Raw genomic sequence first — 18,762 nt, 5'->3', positions numbered from 1 at the left:
TTGGGATTGCTCTAATCTAACACATGACCTTCAAGTGGGGGAAATAGTTTTGTGACGCACAGGCTTTGCTATATGAAACCCTCACCAGTAGGCTTAAATGGCTGTGTGCAACACCAATTTCATTCCCCCGCAGCACACTTTCCTGGCAGCTGTGGGAAGTCATTTTAAAGCAGGGTGTGACTGTTCAGTGCACATATAAAATACAAAGCAGAATGACACCAAGCAAATCAGAAAACAAGGCATTTAATATTATATAATTATATAAAAAAATTGTTTTTAAAAAGTGGGTGAAAGGAAATCTGCCTGAGCTGTGATCCTAAACAGTGTTGTGCTTTAAGTGACCAAGTTAAATGGGTAACGCTGAATTACAGCTGTGCTGTTGGCTAGCTTTACTTTCTCAGTGTAGGACAAATCCTGACCAGCAAGGAACATGAGGGAACTTGAAAGGGAGACCTAAAAAATAAGGTATATCATCACTAACCTTAATGCCACCTTGTGGCTTGTGTTTGTGACTGCAGGGCTCACAGCTGTGCCACCGAACATCCCAAGTGACACATTGCTCCTGGACCTGCAGAACAACAGGATCACCGAGCTCAAAGAGAATGACTTCAAAGGACTGCACAACCTCTACGTAAGGCACATTGTTATCAAAGATATCATGGAGCTCCCAAATTGGGAAACCAGTATAGCTTCCAGCTGACCTAGCCTGGGGTCCCCAGGAGGGGTTGGGTTGGCAAAGCAATTACAATCGACAAAGTATGGGTGGGTAGATGTCACCTAGTGACCCATCAGATCATTGAACATCGGTGCCCCCGTGGTTTCTTGGGCGCCCGCAGGTTCAGGTTGTTAGCAGTTTCCAGATTCCTACTGGTGCAATGACTGGGGCTGTGGGGCTTCCTGAGGTCGCAGTTTGAACAAAAGCAGACAGCTTTGACCGGGTACGTTCCGGAGGATGCATGTTTGGTCTCGTCACTGCAGAAGAAGCATGGTGTTCACCTTTTGGTGATTTCAAATTGGGTGATTGAGTTCATTAGAAAAGTAAAGGAAGAAATACAATCTCAAATGAGACTAAAAGAGAGCTTTGTCTCATCCCTCCTAAAAAAATCATGGAGTCATAGTGGTGGGTGGCATTGATTGCCTTGTAAACAGGAGATGTTTCATAGTAATAAACTACTCCAAAGAGGAGTGTACGTGGGAGAATCATAATTATTTCCACTTTTACCCCGTTTCCACACTTCAAACTGAAGTATTGGATTCCATTTTCCTTTCCTTATTTGTGTTGAATTAGCAATGTTTGTGTGTTTTCCCATTTTGTCACAGTAAATTTCAGTTCTAGGATAGACCTCTTATTCCACTGTGACACTCTGTATTTTAACCCAAATCTGAGTCTGTGTATGGCTTCTATATTTCTAGTTCCATGTGGCAAGATGAACGTTTGTTTGTAGATTTAACATAAGCATATCTTTAATCACCAATTTGATCAGTCCTTGCATTTAATTGGTTAGCTACTTGCTTTGCTGAGTACAGATTTCATAGTTTTGAAGACTTATTCATTTAGCTACCTAGTTTGACGACCTACCATTTAGCTACCTAGTTCAGAAATACAATAGGTGGACCTTGCATAGAAATACATGTGAACAGTTTGATATTACTTTGATCATACTATAGTACAACAAAATGTCTCTATCAGAGGTCACAATGCTAACAACACCTTATATATTTTGACTGGCAACATTAAGTTACATTAACCTTTCCATGATCTCTTACTGTACCTGCTCCTCATTTTGACAGCACATCGCATGCCATGAAAGTGTGTCCCGGGCCAAAATGAATATTTGGCTTTGAGTTCAGATGCAGAATTAATTCACAATATGTATCCTGGAGCCTTGTCCAACACAATATTTTGTCTGGCTGCTTGAACAAAGCAGCATATATATATCCACAGAGACTGGGATTATGAGACTTAGGTTTTAGTATGGCAACTGCAGTCTATTGGATTTGACTGGTCCCAGTATTGGACACAGTGTGCCTTTTCTTCCTGTGCTGGCTAGGTAGGGCCAGTTTCAATCTCTTCTTTTTTCTTCATTGCTTCCTAACTAAAACATCCCTTTTCTTCTTGCATAGGCCAATAGAAACACCTTCAAGACCAAATATATTTAAACATAGAAGTGTTCATGGATTATTTTCTCCCATACACTGAGGACCTACTTATTAGAGCCTTGTTCTCTCACAATCCCATTCAAGGACCCTAACATCTATGTTTCTCCACAGGCTCTGGTCCTGCTCAACAACAAGATCTCCAAGGTCCATTCCAAGGCCTTTGCCCCCCTCAAACGCCTCCAGAAGCTCTACTTCTCCAAGAACATGCTGACAGATTTCCCTACCGGTCTGCCGTCCACACTGGTGGAGCTGAGGATCCACGACAATCAGATCAAGAAGATCTCTGAGGGAACCTTCAGCGGCCTCAACATGAACTGCATTGGTGGGGCTCTTAACCCACTCTCTTAAAAACAACGAGTTAAGAATAACCCAACACGTACTAAAGTGTCAACAAGGCCCAAAACAGCTCAAAATACAGTTCTACTGTGTTGTTCTGCTGGTATTAATTCATTATATAATAATAGTATGCCCCGAAATTTCTTCACGATGCCAACATACCAAATCATTTTTGAAGGTGCAGTCTTCTAAGAGTCAATCATTTTGTCAGTAAATGTTAATTTTCTGAGGACATTCAAATCAATGATGGTTCTTACTAAGTTATTGCTTATATAATTGACAGCTGCTATTGCAGATTATTGCCTTCAGGAAAGATAATACTCTAATACTCAGACCAAAGGGTTGGAAAAGTTAGACAGAGTCCAAAGTTTGTAAGAGTTTAAGGGAATGTGGTGCTGTGATAGGGTGACTATACAATTCTGCGATCACTGGGACACTTTGAGACGGGATTTGAAAGATACTCTTAAGAAATAAATCATGAAATGTGTGTTCCAGCTATCCCGAGATCAATATTGAAAACATGCTTTGATATGTTGTATTACTGTGTGCAGCAGACAGGAGTAATGCCTGATTTAAAGGTGAACATCTTTCCCTTTAAAGTGTCTCAAACTGTCCTGTTGACCATTGAATCAGATGGTTACCCTATGTAGTGATCTCTCTTACATCTGCTCTCTTTTGTCCTAGAAATGGGAGGGAATCCTCTGCAGAACAGTGGATTCGAACCTGGTGCATTCAAAGGCCTGAAACTCAGCTACCTTCGCATCTCTGAGGCCAAGCTTACTGGAATCCCTAAAGGTAAGAGCACTTCATACTCATGCCAGAGCATGTAATTAATTCTGGAACTGAATTAAGGCGAGAGCTTTTTACAAGCACACACAAGAGTACATTGCACATAGTAGTCTGTCCATCCCTCCATCCCAGTGAGCTGGAGCCTAACCAGGCAGACACCGGGCGCAGTGGGGTCACCACTGAAGACACTAGTGCTTCTGGGAAATGTCTGTAAGCTTATTATCCTTGACTGACATCACCATGAGTCGCCAACCCTGGTCCTGAAGGGCTGCAGTCAAGCTTTACATAGCTCACCCTCTCCATCTACAATTTCTAAAGACTGTGAACACATGGTAGTTATTGAGTCAGTGAAGCAAGTCAAACACACTTGCTTAATAAAGGGGAGACTGGATCCTTGAGGACTGGATGTGCATTCAGGTATTTGTTTCCCATTGGCCTAACCAGCAGTTCACCTAACAGATGCACCGCCCCAGTGTGCTCGTTTGTTCTTGTTTTTGGACTTGTTTCACTGCTTCCTGGTAAATGTGTAATGCCTCTCTGTCTCTATCAGACCTGCCTGATAACCTGCACGAACTCCACCTTGACCACAATCAGATTCAAGCCATCGAACTGGAGGATCTCAGCCGTTACAAACACCTCTACAGGTAGAGCCGAGTCCAGCCATTTCAACTCCTTTATCTTTCTTCCTCTCTCTGATGTGACATATCCCACTTCAATTGTGCTTCATCCAGAATCACTGTCTCCTTTTATTGGTCAGTGATTTTCACCTCATGCACCTCATCTCATTTCATTTCACACTTAAACAACAGAATAGACTGGTCAAGTGTAACTACAAACGGGTTATAACATATTTTGACATAGTTTCCTATCTTTGAAATTCCTTATAAAGATATATTCATAATCACGAAAAGATTTCAGACTCTGGCTGTCTAGCGCTGGGTTTTCTAAAGTTGAAGTGTCACACACAGGAAAGCAAAACACTGCCCAGACACCTGTGTGAGACACATCAGCATTAGAAAATAATTGAATCAAATAACTGAACTTCTGATTCTACTAGTGACTTAAGAATGTGCCACGTGTGTGATTCCTTTCTTTAACAGAAAGAGGGGAAATCAGCAACACACAGCCACACTTGGTCAAATGCATGGGTCTGTAAAGATATTTAAGAGGCAGTCTTGAAACCTCAAGAATAAATAGATTTGAGTTGAGCCAGAGATTGTGGAAAGGATATATAGGCAAGGTGGCCACACTAAACATTGGTGTTAAAGACACTTTTGGATGTGCATTTTTAGCTTTTGGCGAGATATTTAGCAAGTGCATGCTTGTGCCTGTTGAATCTTGACCAAGAAACAATACTCCTCTAGCACCCTCTTGTGGTCACTGTTGAAATTGAACCTCACGATGAGCAGACTGAGAAGGAAGAACTCATGTTTTTACAAGCCTGTTGAGTTGAGTGGAAACTACCGGTCTCCTTCCAAGCTGGCATTTTAATTTGTATTCATGGGAAAGAATGTATGCATTTAAAGACTATATTTGTTTAAATCACAGTAAAGACAGAGCAGAAATGTGATGACACGTTTTTATGAACGATTTAAAAAATGTATAAGATAAAATGCTTAATTCTGTGTCTGTATTCCAGCTGTGTTCAGAGTGAGTCTGTGCTTAGAGGGGAGGTCAGTGGGTAAGCTGACTTGGCATGGTTTTACTGTGCTTTCACTATCCATATGCTTTGCTCTTCCATTGTTTTCCAATGTGTGTATCAAGTTGGCATCACAGTACCTCGTCCTGCTTCCCCACGATCAATCTTTCCAGTCCTCCACTTCTTTGTGGTTCTCCCTTTGACAGTTATTACGAGCCACTCCTGGAACTCACGACTTTTGAACACAAACACTGCCTTTCTGCTGCGGTTCACTGTGTTTCCCGTGCATTTCAGGCTGGGGCTCGGATACAATCACATCCGCATGATCGAGAACGGCAGCCTGGCCTATGTGCCCAACCTCAGGGAGCTTCACTTGGACAACAACCGGCTGTCCCGCGTCCCCACCGGCCTGCCCGAAATGAAGTACCTGCAGGTGAAGTGAAGACGCGTTCAAACATGCCGCCGTCTGCCATGCGGGGGTCGATAAAGAGCAGAAAGATCTGATTTGGGGGGATAATGGAGGCTCCTAGCCAAGACTCCAGCTGGAATGGGCCCTATAGCTGCTCTCCAGCCCCAGCTATGCTATTCCCAGTTAATTCAGAATAAGTACAGAGAGAGTAGGAGTGAGTGAGAGTTAAAAAGTGCCATGTTGTCAAGGAGAGGACATGTTACATGTGTTTTGAGCAGGTCTTCGGAAGGAGGAAACATGAAACATGGAGAAGAGCGATGGACTGTTTGTAACTCTTGCTCTGTTGTGTTCCCCAGGTGGTCTACCTGCACTCCAATAACATCACCCAGGTCGGTACAAACGATTTCTGCCCCGTGGGCTTCGGGATGAAGCGGGCTTACTACAACGGCATCAGTCTCTTCAGCAACCCTGTCAACTACTGGGAGGTGCAGCCAGCCACATTCCGCTGCGTGAACGACCGACTGGCCATACAATTCGGCAACTACAAGAAGTAAAAGCGAGAAAGAGACAGATAAAGAGGGAGAGAGAGAGAAAGAGAGAGAGAAGGAGAAGGAAACCGAGAGAAAGACACAGGATAACAAGAAGCCTATACCCCCGAAACGTGCCTTCAAAAACCCCAAATCCCCCCAAATAATCCTATTTTTGTTTAGTGGCCTGAAAAAATATACATTCCATCTAATAACTTGGCAAAGGTGTATTTGCCAGTTTGCTTTTTGTAATTATGATTATTATTATTACTTCTCAGCGAGGATTAGACATAGATTCTGGTAAAATTTGTTCTTTCAAGCAAAATTGGATGCGGTGACATTTGTTAAACGTTTTTGTTTTGTTAGTTTGTATTCATATTGTTATGTTATTGTTATTATTATTATATTATTATTCTTATTATTTTTGAAGTTTTTTTTATTATTATTATTGGTGAGCTGTGTGGTGGGGAACAAGAAAAAAAAATCCATTGCCGTAAAAGTAGATTTTTGATTTGTTTGGGGTTTTAAAATCCTATTGAAAATAGAAAAACGGATTTATTGATTATTCTCTGCGTTTTGGCTTTGTGCAGATTTTGGCTGGGGTCGGGTCGGGAGGGGAGGTGGGCGGTGTATTGCTCTAAAATACGCATTAATATACGTCTATGCTTGTGTTGAACTCTGTCACCTGTATCACCTGCCCCTGTTTAAATGTATATGTGAAAATCACTTCAACTGGGTATACGAAGAAAGATGCTCACTTATCCTATATCTACGGGCTGCCTATTTCTATTCGTCTGTTGCTTGTCAAATGCAGTATCGGCTAGAATAAATGCTTTTTACTTTCATTACACTGGGGTTATAACAAGAGACAAGACCTGCTTTGTAAATCTTGGGTGGCGAAAGAAAGCTAAGCTGATTATCCAGTTGCCTCCTATTGGTTCTGAACTCTAGTGATCTGATCCCATTTAAAATCACTTGTAGGTACAGGCACTAAGACTGAGTAATGGTGGACATCCATTGAGATCATTAAAGCTTTCCCACAACGGACGGAGCCTGTCTGCCTTTTGTGAAATGGCTTTGGTAGGTCTGTGGTTCGGGTTCAGAACTGACTGTTAGCATCACTCTTCACACCTGACTGTGTCCCTAGATTTCCTAGCGTGGAGACATGTTGGTTCTAGTGTTTATTTCTTCTCAGTCTATCTGCCTTTGCAAAACAAAACATTTTATTTCCTTTTAATTGCTTTTTTCATTCTGAAGGGACACAACTATATAAGGGCACCAGAAGCAACTAACTACTCCAAAAGAAAAGAAAAGACTGTCCAAATGGTTTGCTCTCTATTGTAACATTATTGTGATGTTCTTAAAGTGGTCCAGACATACTGGTAACTTAGTGGACATGCTGACAGTGCCACTAAGAATATGCTGAAGGGGTAGTTCAAACAGCACAATCCCCTATTGTGGTGCACCCTTAACGTAGCTCCCTAACTATGGCCAAAGCTGTAGTATCAATGGAAGTTTCCCCACATAGAAGCCATCAAGCACTGAACAGACCATCTAATGGCATCAAAACACAGACCTTAACATCGAGAAGCCATCCAACTGGAGTTATCATGCAAACTGGATTGAAGGAGCTGTGATCAGCCAATGGCTAGGAAAGCAAACTCTAAAATCAAAACCAAATTATTGATAGAGTTCATAACCAGGTTAGTGTTAATTTCACTTAGGGTTAATATGTTACTGCACTCTTTTTAAAAATAGCATTGCCTGTTTGTTTTTCTTTTATGTTTAAGTGCTATTTCTATACATTCTATAAAAAAGGCTTTAATCTCCACCATTCATTGTGTAGCTCAATTACATACCGACTTTAATGTCTTAACAGTCACATGAGTTTAGAATCATGCTCTTGTCTTGGCCGATTGTTTCAATTTTATCACGTTGTCCTGGGGTGTAGAGGACAACTACAGTCTTTCAGAGCACAATTGCTTGGACAAATCAAAGTAGGGGCATAAACCAGCTTTAGCCATTTTGTGATGCCATTTTGGTATTTTCAATGGTGTGAAAGGGCTCTGTTTAGTTCATCTGTAGGTGTTGTACTGGAGGCACAAAAGGTGTCCCAAAACCCTTAAGAGCAGGTTTGTGCTTCGCTTTGGATACTCCACATGTTTTACCTACATGTAATGACCTTGTAAATGTCTGACAGAGGACCAATAAAAACAGGGAGCATCTTCTGGAGAAGGCCACATAGCTTGTCACGGGCACCTTTGCTGGATCCTCCCCCTGTGTAGCAGCTTTTTACATTTTTCATATCAAACACTGACCTACCGAGTGTGAGAAAGGAACCACATGTCTCAGGATATTAATGGTAAGGAAACAGAGCACTTATTCATACCAGTATTATTTAGTGTTCAGTACCCCTTCAAGATCTGGGCAAATGGTTAAACACTGGTTCATTGAAACAGATATTCAGGCCAACTATTTTACATCTGGAGGGGAAACTAGAAGGCACTGTAGCCACCAAAGTCCCAGAGTTGGATCATTAGAAGCAAACCACAAACCATTTCTCCCATGATCACCCTCTTTCAAGAACAGGGTTCTTGTGTCTCCGGCGACCTTGATGAGCTCACACGAGGCTCTGCTTGTCTTGGAAATTGCATTAAAAGTTTAATTAAATTAATCCTTTACTGTGTATTCTTTGCCTAATAAATTGATGTCTTAATGTTGTTATTAGATATTTTTCTCAGCCTGAACAAAGTGCGGGATAATTCATCTGCTGCTCAGGCAGTATCTGCACGTGGACATGAGCAACAGCAATGAAGATCTGTTGATCCATATCTGCTTATTTGGGGCTAATGGGAGGATTCCCCTACATCAATGTTTTCTTCTAAAAGTCTCAGACAGTCTCAGATTTCTCTTATGCAGTTTATTAATGTTAACACAGAAAAAGGATTAAATTAAGTTCCAGATGAAAACCATTTAACGGTTTTTGGGTTACAAGCAATTATAATACAACCCTTCTGATTTTCTGCCCGAGCGCCAGAGCTGAGATTACCAGCCTATCAAAGGAGAATATTGCAGCCAGATTAAATGGTGTTTCCCTTCCCCCCAGACCATGGGAAAGCAGTTGAGTTTTGGCACTGTTCAGTTTTTCTTTGCTTTCCTATGCCCGAAAGAAAATAATAATCTTTATACACATAGACCACAAGCTGAAAACTCCAAGCTTGCTTCAATCCAGACAATCATAAAGTTCGCTGTCGGTGAAAGTGTGTGAGAGCTTATTTCTTAGATTTCTACAGAACTATACAAATACATTTTAGTTAGTTTCCCATTGCCTTGTAGAGTAAAAAGATTGTTGCCTTTCATTTTGTCACGTAACCTCGTTCTCTTGTGGTGTGTTTTGTGTATTGTTCAGGCTTGCTAAATTCTGAATACTTTAGAGAATGAGCTCCAGAGAATATTATGACATAAAAGGGAACCAGGTTATGCAAGTATACACAGTGAAACTGTTTGCACTGTGGCTTCTGCATAAGAGCTGACAGTTTTGTTTTAAAGCATCATGGCCATAGAAAGGTTAGACAGTGCATTTCAAAATACAGATGCGGGATAATATAGTTGTAAGACCAATGTGTGTGGAGTGGAGCTGAGCTGAAGATCAGGTGGTAACAGTACCATCGTGGCCAGTTTATTAAAACTACCTTTATAAAAGTACCTCACCACACTGCAGTCGAACCTCTAGTAAAGCGATGATCTGTTGTATGGATTTTCTGCCATTGCCCATAGGACTTGGGTTGTGTTCTGTGCAGCTCTGGGTGGGGCACAGGTGTGGACGTGGATATTCATCATATTAGTATAGGAGTGAGAAGAGCAAGCACTTCATAAATATTGTGGTGCTGAAGGCTTGCAGTGTCTTCTGGAGTGGGCTCCACCTCAACTATAATTTATCTCATTGAATGATCGCAATGCTAAATTTAACCAATTGAGCATTGTTTCCACAATCGGAGCAGGGGGATGAGGACAATGGGGCGGGGGGGCAGTCCCTTCTCTTAGAAACACATTTGCACAGGCAGACTCAGCATCCCGCCCTCTCCGCCCCCACCCTGTATCTGGTTTCTTTAGCTAGTTAGCTCACATCCCTGCTACTTCTTTTTTTTAACCATTACTCATAAATAAACCACCTCTCAGTAATGTGATCCATATATAAGTTTAAGTTTTCTTTCTCTGTTGCCAAATAGTACAAAATCTCCTTATATGGCCAAACGAATCTTTCTGCCGTCCCTGCTGAGTTCAGACAAACAGACAAACGGACAGTTCAAAGAATTTCCACTCCTTCAGTCCTTATTTTTTATTCCAACACCTTATAATGTTTGTAATACTCAGCAATATTCTCAATGTATCAGTCTATTCTTCCATACCTTTCAACACAAACTGACATGTCATAATGCAAGACAATTGAACAGTTTTAATCATTTAAACCCCCCCATTGCACAAATGCACGTATAGTGAAACTGGTGGTTTTGGGGTTCCGTTTCAGAAGTCATATTTATTGAGATTAGGGTAAGGGTCCCACACTTATAAATCAAGAGGCAAGAACTCAGTTTGAAAACCAGCTGCTCAACCAATGGATGCTCCAAGATTCTTTAATTTCTGTAAGTACACTAAGTCACACTCAAACTCTATTTTATAGGTATATTTTGTTTGAATTTAATGTTTAGGCTTTATAAAATATTTTTGTATATATAATTACCAATTTCATGGTGCCTTTTCAAAGTAATTATGTAAAGAAAGATATAGCATTCACTGAATTCAGTTTAATACATTTGGAATTACAAAGGAGCAAATTGTATCTTTATCCTGTATTTTAGGGCTGAACTAGGTGCATCAGAGACATTAAATCCCATTAAAGTAAAGAGATTTTAAAGTATGAATGTACTATTTAAAGGTCAGTTTTTGGTAATATAAATTTTATCAGCGTTCTCCTCACCAATTATCTATCTTTGGCCAGGTGACAGAAAGCAGCCACACTGCAGAAATTTATCAGGATATTTGCTGAATTATTTTCCAATTGTCTTCATTTTCCCCTAAAAAAATAATCTGTAGGCTTGCCTTTGTTTAAGAGGGGCATATAAATTAGATCAAATCTAATTTAGTGAGGTGTGTTTTTATTTTTCATTCAATATACTAGTACTAACTTGCCTTTTTCCACTGTAGTCAATACTCCATCCCGGCAAATGGCTTCGGGAATAAATGAGACCATTGAGACAGCATCACTTGGCAGACCTTTCCAGTTAGGCATGTTATACGACTGCCGAACAGAAACCCTTATTCCAGGTACAGCAACCCTCATTTTGTAAACTGACAACAAAAACATGCCTCTAAACATTTCAAATTCAGTTTCTAATTCCTGTACATATGGTTGCAGGTTTACATAAATCTCAAACAAGTGGAGGTTGCCTAATTTAATCTACAGTCACTCAAATCAGAGCAAAGACTGAAACTGCACTCAACCTCTTTTCAAAATCTATTGGTCAAACTGTACTCTCTTAGTGGGGCTGGGATGACTTGCCTTCCTACTGGTTGAAAGAAAGTAATTGCAAAATGTGAACTTATGTAATTTAAAATGGCTTCTCACACAAACCATAGTAAACGACGTGTTCAAAGCTGGGGATGGACAATAACCATTTTTTTTCTGACAGACAAGGATGAACCCATGATTAGAAGTAGCAACGCTAACCTCTGTCAATACAAACATTGCACCAACTGATTAGCCATATCTGCCTTTTAATGCATCTTCTCAAGTAATCTTGACTTGCATACATCTTTCCTTTAGTTACACATATCAAGTGGTTAATGATTGGAAATATTTCAATATTAATGTTTATATGTCATATTAATAATCCTTTTTTTTTTTCTTAGACACCACATTGTGGAGTACCAAAACAGTAACTGAGAGCAGACAGGTTAAATCACAGATTAATACAGAGTCACAGGTCTTCGTCACAGATTCCAATAAGCACAATGTCTCTGCGCTAAAGGTGAATTCCTCACTTAAAGCAAGTCTGCTGGCAGGGCTTGTAGAAGTAGGTGGAGCTGCCAAGTACTTCAATGACAGGACGAAATCCAACAACCAGGTCAGAGTCACTCTGAAGTACTACACCACAACCAGATATGAACAACTCAACATGACCGACTTGGCAAAAAGAAAAGTGTCCAGCCCGCGTGTGTTTAAGGAAGGTACAGCGACCCATGTGGTCACTGCGGTGCTGTATGGAGCGGAGGCCTACTGTGTTTTTGGCAGAGAGGTGTCTGCAGAGGAGAACAAAAAAGACGTGGAGGGAGAACTGAAACTCGCTTTAGACGAGTTGAAGTACGATACAATCAAGACAGTTTTTTCCGTGAAAAGGAATCGAGAAGGGAAGTCTACCGTCAAGAATTTCAGCTGTATATTTTATGGGGATCTTCAGATGTCTGAAAATCCGTTCACTTTCGACGAAGCCATCAAAGTTTACAGTAAACTCCCACAACTGCTTGGAAAAGATGGAGAAAAAGCGGTGCCTGTGAAGGCCTGGCTTTACCCTCTGGCAAAGCTGAACTCAAATGCTGCGAGGCTCATAAGACAGATAAGTGATAGTTGTGTTCAGTATTTCCAGAGGGCTATAGAGAAGCTGGACGAAGTTGAAATTAAATGTAACGACCTGTTGAATGACCCTGTCGCAAAGACGTTACCTCTTTTCAAAGGCCATATTCAAACTCTGAAGGAAGTGACAGACCAGTACAAAGTGTTTTTCAGTAAACAAATTGCGGACATTCTGCCATCCATCCGTGGTGGTCAAAGAGAGGAGGAAGACATTAAAGATGTTTTATCACAAAATGATGGGTCTCCTTTTAACCCACAGAGGATCAATCAGTGGATAAAGAAGAAAGAAACAAACATGAACACTGTAAGAGGCTTCCTCACTACACTGCAAACCAGTGAGATCGAGATCATGTCTCCAGAGAAAATAGAACAGGAGAGATCTAACCCCAATGTTGAGATGGTGGTTTGCTTTACATTCACCTCCCTCCATCCGCCTGAGCCGTACCTGTTGGATCTGTACAGATACCTTAATGCTGAAAATAATGCCAGGTTTACATCTCAGCTTCCTCCACTTTCTCCTATTCCACAGGACGCCACAGACTGCATGAACATAGGTTCCATAAAGGAGATAAAGGGGTGTTTTAAGGTGTTTCTCGATTTAGTGGAAATCCATAAGGAGAAGAAAGGAATAACATTCTGTGCTACTGACAAATCAGATAATAAATATCCAGGAGCGTGCATATTCCTCTATAAAAGTGAACGTGCTGAATGCCTTTACCATCAGCTGCCGCCAAAACCCGAAGTGATCAATCTGCAACACGATAGCATGACGGTTAAGATCTCCTTTCAAAATAGCGTGATAACTGGAGGCAAGGTGGAGTATAAAACACAGAAAAAGGCAAACTGGGAGTCTCTTGCTGTCACAGGCATAGAGGACACAGTCACTGTGTCAGGGCTGCAGCCAAACACGGAGTATGAGCTCAGGTCCACAGCACAGGGCAAGCTGGGCTACACTGTGAGCAGCGACATCACCGGCATAACAACACTTCCAACAAGTGCACCCAGACAACTTTCAGCTCTCCAGTCATCTCCCAATTCCATAACTATAAGATGGAAAAAACCCTCCTCTCTTGGCAAGGGGGTCAGTATAAATCATTACATCATTGAGTACAAAGTGAAAGAGAATCCTGAAAGGAGCTGGATGCAAATGATAGTGGAGAAGGAACAATGCACAATTACTTCACATCATCTAACAGAGAACACACTGTACAACATCCGAGTTTGTTGCAACTGCGGAGCCCTGGGGACCAGCAAGTCGAGTGAAGTGGAGTTCAGAACAAAGCCATATGAGAGTGGACTTTCATCGATTTTCAAACAATTGAAAACGTAATTTCCAATCTTATGTCCTGTTCAGTATTGTCGTCTCTTCAAGCTGATGTATGAGTTTTGTTTTTAGAAAATTTGTGACCATGCACAGTATGTTTTAGCTGTATTACGTGCTGTTAAAATCACGTCTCCTGAAGACAATATAATTATTGGCATCATGCTATATATTATTACATGTTATTCATTCCTAAAATTAATTAAGAGTTTAAGTAATTTTCCTAATAATCTGTAATGTATGCAGTCAATTTAGTGTAATGTGCAAATCTACCTGATTTTGATGATTAAACGATCATACTTTTTATTGAAATTAATACATAATTCCATTGAATATAAATCCATTTGATCTGTTGTGTATACTTTTCTAACAGAAATTAAACTCGTATTCATTGTCAGTCTATCAGTATCCTATGATTCTGTATCACATCACCCATGACTAGGGCCCTGCATTTTGTTCAACCCGATTCCTGTACTTCATTCCTTTATGTTTATCTGCAACAATACGAAGCTTTACTATTATTCCCAGTTTTACAAATCTTAATACAAAGAGGTGTTAATGCATTTTACTTTTCATACAAAAAACTTAGAACCAATAACAATGAGACGTGCAGCAAAATAGTTTTACCGCCGATACACAGCCAAAAACTCTCTGTACTTTCTCTTCAGCTCTGCCACTTTTGTCGCTATAGAAGAAAAAAGGAAACTTTCAGAGATCTAGTTACACAACATCCTGGTAATTTATGACTGATTCACAGCCTTTTTACAGCCCACAGTTAAGTGTCAACTCTTATTCCCCACTCCTGAGCACTGTAATAATAAGCACGGTAGCTCACTACTTTGGTGTCAGCTAAAATGCTATACCACTGGAGTTGTCTCTGCAAAAAAAGGTCACCCTCGACAGTGCTTGAGCAATGGACTTCAGTGCATTGCACAACCCTTATTTGCTTCCCCCTCCACACCTCCTAGCAAAACTGGTTTCTTTATCGTAAACAGACACCAACTTGGCATGCATTTACACTGATCTCCAAGAAGAAGAGAATGATGGACAGTAACATCAGAGAGAGGCCTACTGTCAAAGCAGCCTGCCTTCAACCAACAACAAGGTCAAACTGCACAGATACGGGCACTACCACAGTTGTTGTACAGTTAGGGCATCTGCTAATAATGCCATAGAGTCTCTTTCTGATTAGATTGTTTTAAATAAAGGTTTTGTGCTCAGAACGTGTCAGGAACAGGAAGGACAGTTAACAGAGCAGGAGGGTGGTGATGCTGGCCAGTGGCTCACTAAACAGAGCGCTCGTGTCATACTCACGTAAGGAGTACATCTCCCCATTGCTCCAAAACCGCCTGGCCTGCTGTCGCTGTTCCACGGTTTTGATCACCGTTCTTGATGTTTCTGAGACGTGCTGCAAAGCCTGCAACTCCTACCGAAAGAAGAATTAGATCACACTGGGGCCTCTGCTACCGCTGGAGTGAGGGCCAGCCTTCAGGAACTCACACTGGAAGATAAACAAGCCAGAACAGTGAACGTCCATCTTTAACCTTGTGGATGAGGTGTTAAAGAGTCATTATAAATCTTCACCAACTTGTCAATACACCCAAATGATTGCATAGAATTAGATAATTTACCACAAAACTGCATTGTGGGAAAGTCCAAAAGGTTCTCCAAAACGACACAAGATCCTTCTCTCTTGAGAAGCAGCTCACGGATGTCTGCCGGCCAGGGGCTTTAGCTGGTGTGGATGAGATCGGGGAGGTGAGGGCTGGACAGTAACTCCACCAGCAGCTCCTCGGTCCTGGTCACCTCTTCAGAGAGGGACAGATCTCCCCTGTAACAACACATTACTCTTGTGAATCCTAGTTTCCACTGCTAATCAAGATTGAAATAGTTTCTTCTTTTTCATCATCATCATTGCCCTATAATCAGAATGACCTTCTTACATCCACTTACTCTAATGAACTACATATAAAAACATTTGCCATTCATTGACCTAGATTAAAAACTAACCTGATTGAATTTCCTTAAATCTACCTGACATTTTTATCATTTCAGAGCACCGAGTTTGATAATGTGCTTAAACAGACAGGTGTACACTTCTGTGTTTTCAGTTATACATTAACAGCTATCGTTCTTACACAGAAGATGAGGAGGAGGAGGAGTTCCCAGAGGCCTTCTCGGCCTGCGGACCAGGGACTAAAGTGAGGAGCTGGTCCAAGAAAACAAGCTGGCGGAGGGGCGTGGCCGAGCCCTAAAGAAACAAACCACATCATCTTACCCCTGGGACCATACATTTTAAGGCATATCAATTAAAAACAGTGGTGGGGGGTAGAGGAGAAGACACTTTGATTTCTTATAGATTAAAAAATCCTGAGGTGTAACAAAGTAACTGTCTTGTTACACACTATCTTAAAATCTGATTAAAGTTATTTGAATTAATTATCTTTTTTTTTCATAATTGCTTGCAGATCGTAGGTCGCAGTAGATTTTAAGACGCTGTGGGTAAACTTAATATCTTCAGGAGCTGAAAACAACTAGTTTTCCATGTCAGATTAACAGAATGAATACTAACAAGGGCATCGAGTGGTTAAGGTTAATATCTCAATTGAAGAGCTCGGGTCAGCTGGAGCCGATCACTCGAGTGTGCGCTTCTCTCAGCGACTCCTACCTTGATCAAATCGGTGTCATCTGGTCGACACAGCATCATCTCAAACCCCAGCTTTGCCATTTCTGTGGTGGGCAGAACAGCAATAAGCTTTCAGATCTGGGGTCAATTACACTGTTTTCTGGGGGTGAATTCATTTCTTGAATTGGAAAAGTGTTATATGTAATTGACATTTTGAAAGCAACACGTCCAGTGCATTATAAAGTATCCCATACTATAAAATAAATTACGTTCTTTGGAAATTCATACTGATGACTGTACAGAAAATGGAATATTGTTTATACAACCTTCTAATCTATAGATTTAGAAAACATAAATTAGGACAGATTCCTACAGATCTGAGCTTTACACTTTGTGCCACATGGAGCTGATAGTTTCACTTTAATTATACTTTTGGCTGTCATAAAATGTATGGTGCTCACATAACAGTTTTAAGATTAGATTCAACTGACTTAACATTATATATTCATGTATTTTCTATTACACACACACATATACAGTGGCTCTCAAAAGTATTCACCCCCCTTGGATTTTTCCACATATCATTGTGTTACAACATGAAATCAGAATTGATTTTTGCCACTGATCAACACAGAAAATGTCCATAATGTCAAAATGAAAAATATAATCTACAAATTGTTCTAAATGAATTACAAATACAAAACAGAAAATAATTGAATGCAAATGTTCTATATGGCTATGTTATGTAGCGTAAGGTACACTTATACATTTCAATTAAAGAAGTGAATTTATAGTATCACCTTATCACGAATCCTGGAATCTTGTAGAACTCAATTTCTGTAATAATTGGACGCAGACACCAATTCCAAAGATATAAATTGTCAAGTTTATTCAAAAACAAAGACTAAATGTAGCACTACACTAATTATACAAAAGGGAAAAACTAATTAAAATTCAACTCTAGATCAACAAATCAAAGACCATGGGATCGCATATGATATCACACAAATCGTTCAACAAAAAAGGTTATAAACACATTGACTACAACACCGGTTAGTAAGACGAAGGTGAGTCTCTCATTAGTATTGTTAGTCAGACATTAAATAACTATGCAGGTTAGTATTTATGTCTGGTAACTTCTCGTTATATATATATATATATATATCAGTCTCATTTACGTTTAGGTGCAGAGAAAGATCCTATCATTACTTGTTACCACAATTTCCCTTAACTGATTATTATTCAATGATTAAGGATAGGCAGGGCCACCAATAATCTAATGTCTATTAACTTGTGTCAATTTCAGACTAAACAGTTAAACAGGAATGAGAAGATATTTCTTGGCGTTGACAGATTTTATTTCTAAAATTATCAACAAAACAGTTTAATGCAACACACATTTATATTTAAGAAAACTAAATGATATTACACATTCTAGAGTTATGAATCACAGATTAAGATTTCTAATTGATTTTTCAAATGTCATGAATCACAAACTCCAAACTGTTAAACTTATGTGAACTTCGTCGCAGAGAGGCCTCTCTGTCTTCGGGCTCAGATAACAGCACACGGCACGAGGTCCGTGTGGTTTGAACAAAGGCAGTCCGGTTCGGCTTTGTCCAAGAACTTCCACTCAGTCGATGCACCTGGAAGTTGGGGTTTCGCGAATGTAGAGTCTTTTCCAAACAGATTTTCCATTGATTTGTAAGCAGGGTTTCCATCGTAGTTACTTGAAGACAAAGTCTTTGAGGAAAGCAGGGCCCTGTTCGGTTCCAAGGGTCGAGTTTCTTAAGACTCAAATAGCTATTTAAATGACTGACACTTTCGTATTCAGTCGACTTAGTCAATTGTCCAGCTGTAAAACTCCACTGATCAGGTGGGCACAGGCGGGCAGCGCAGTCTGTAAAGTTCTTTATTTAATAAAGTCCTTTAAAAGAATTCTTCGTACGGCTCAATCTCCTTCTCCCAGTTTAACTCTTCTGTTGCCGGCAAAGACTTGGTTGGTTTCTGGTTCTGGTTCGGGCAACAGAGCTACAGGTTGAGCTGTGGCAGCGAGTTACTGGTTCAGGTGAGAGAGAGAGAGAGAGAGAGAGAGAGAGAGATGCCGTGCGCTGTTCTTTATACGCCTGTCAGATCAATAGGTGATTGGTTCTTGAGTTTGTGAGATTGGATTTCGGTTTCAGCCCCCAGTGTCCTATTGGAGGGGGGCTTGATTTATGACTGATGTCAATCCATGCCATCTTTTGGAAATGCCAGTTGGCCCGGGTTCGTAGCTCTGTGTCTGGATTCTGGCTCTCGTCCATTTCAAAGAGTTTTTATTACCT

The 18,762-nt window shown here is 40.5% G+C and overlaps 3 protein-coding genes across 3 annotated transcripts in view; 2 read left to right on the top strand and 1 right to left on the bottom strand.

The window, feature by feature from the left end:
- bgnb (biglycan b) overlaps positions 1–6,907 on the top strand; it is a 34,278-nt gene extending 27,371 nt beyond the window's left edge. Inside the window, exons 3-8 of the mRNA XM_066709865.1 lie at positions 519–631; positions 2,272–2,482; positions 3,181–3,291; positions 3,836–3,929; positions 5,219–5,357; positions 5,690–6,907. Coding sequence (XP_066565962.1) covers positions 519–631; positions 2,272–2,482; positions 3,181–3,291; positions 3,836–3,929; positions 5,219–5,357; positions 5,690–5,887 — 866 coding nt within the window. The 3' untranslated portion in view covers positions 5,888–6,907. The remainder of the gene's footprint in view (positions 1–518; positions 632–2,271; positions 2,483–3,180; positions 3,292–3,835; positions 3,930–5,218; positions 5,358–5,689) is intronic.
- Positions 6,908–11,085: 4,178 nt separating this feature from the next.
- On the top strand, positions 11,086–15,257 carry LOC136753965 (stonustoxin subunit alpha). Its single transcript, XM_066710344.1, has 4 exons — positions 11,086–11,185; positions 11,771–12,947; positions 13,287–13,446; positions 15,132–15,257. The coding sequence occupies exons 1-4, from the start codon at positions 11,086–11,088 to the stop codon at positions 15,255–15,257; spliced, it is 1,563 nt and encodes a 520-aa protein (XP_066566441.1).
- Positions 15,258–15,543: 286 nt separating this feature from the next.
- Positions 15,544–16,543, bottom strand: LOC136753964 (HAUS augmin-like complex subunit 7). The gene is made up of 3 exons (XM_066710343.1): positions 16,481–16,543; positions 15,951–16,063; positions 15,544–15,643 (listed from the first exon to the last, which is right to left on the bottom strand). The coding sequence occupies exons 1-3, from the start codon at positions 16,538–16,540 to the stop codon at positions 15,544–15,546; spliced, it is 273 nt and encodes a 90-aa protein (XP_066566440.1). The 5' UTR covers positions 16,541–16,543.
- Positions 16,544–18,762: the final 2,219 nt, after the last annotated feature.

This window comes from Amia ocellicauda, chromosome 7 (assembly GCF_036373705.1).
Source record: "Amia ocellicauda isolate fAmiCal2 chromosome 7, fAmiCal2.hap1, whole genome shotgun sequence".
Classification (NCBI taxonomy): domain Eukaryota; kingdom Metazoa; phylum Chordata; class Actinopteri; order Amiiformes; family Amiidae; genus Amia; species Amia ocellicauda.
The sequence above is the reverse complement of the archived record's forward strand: the minus strand, read 5'-3'. Positions and strand labels throughout refer to the sequence as shown.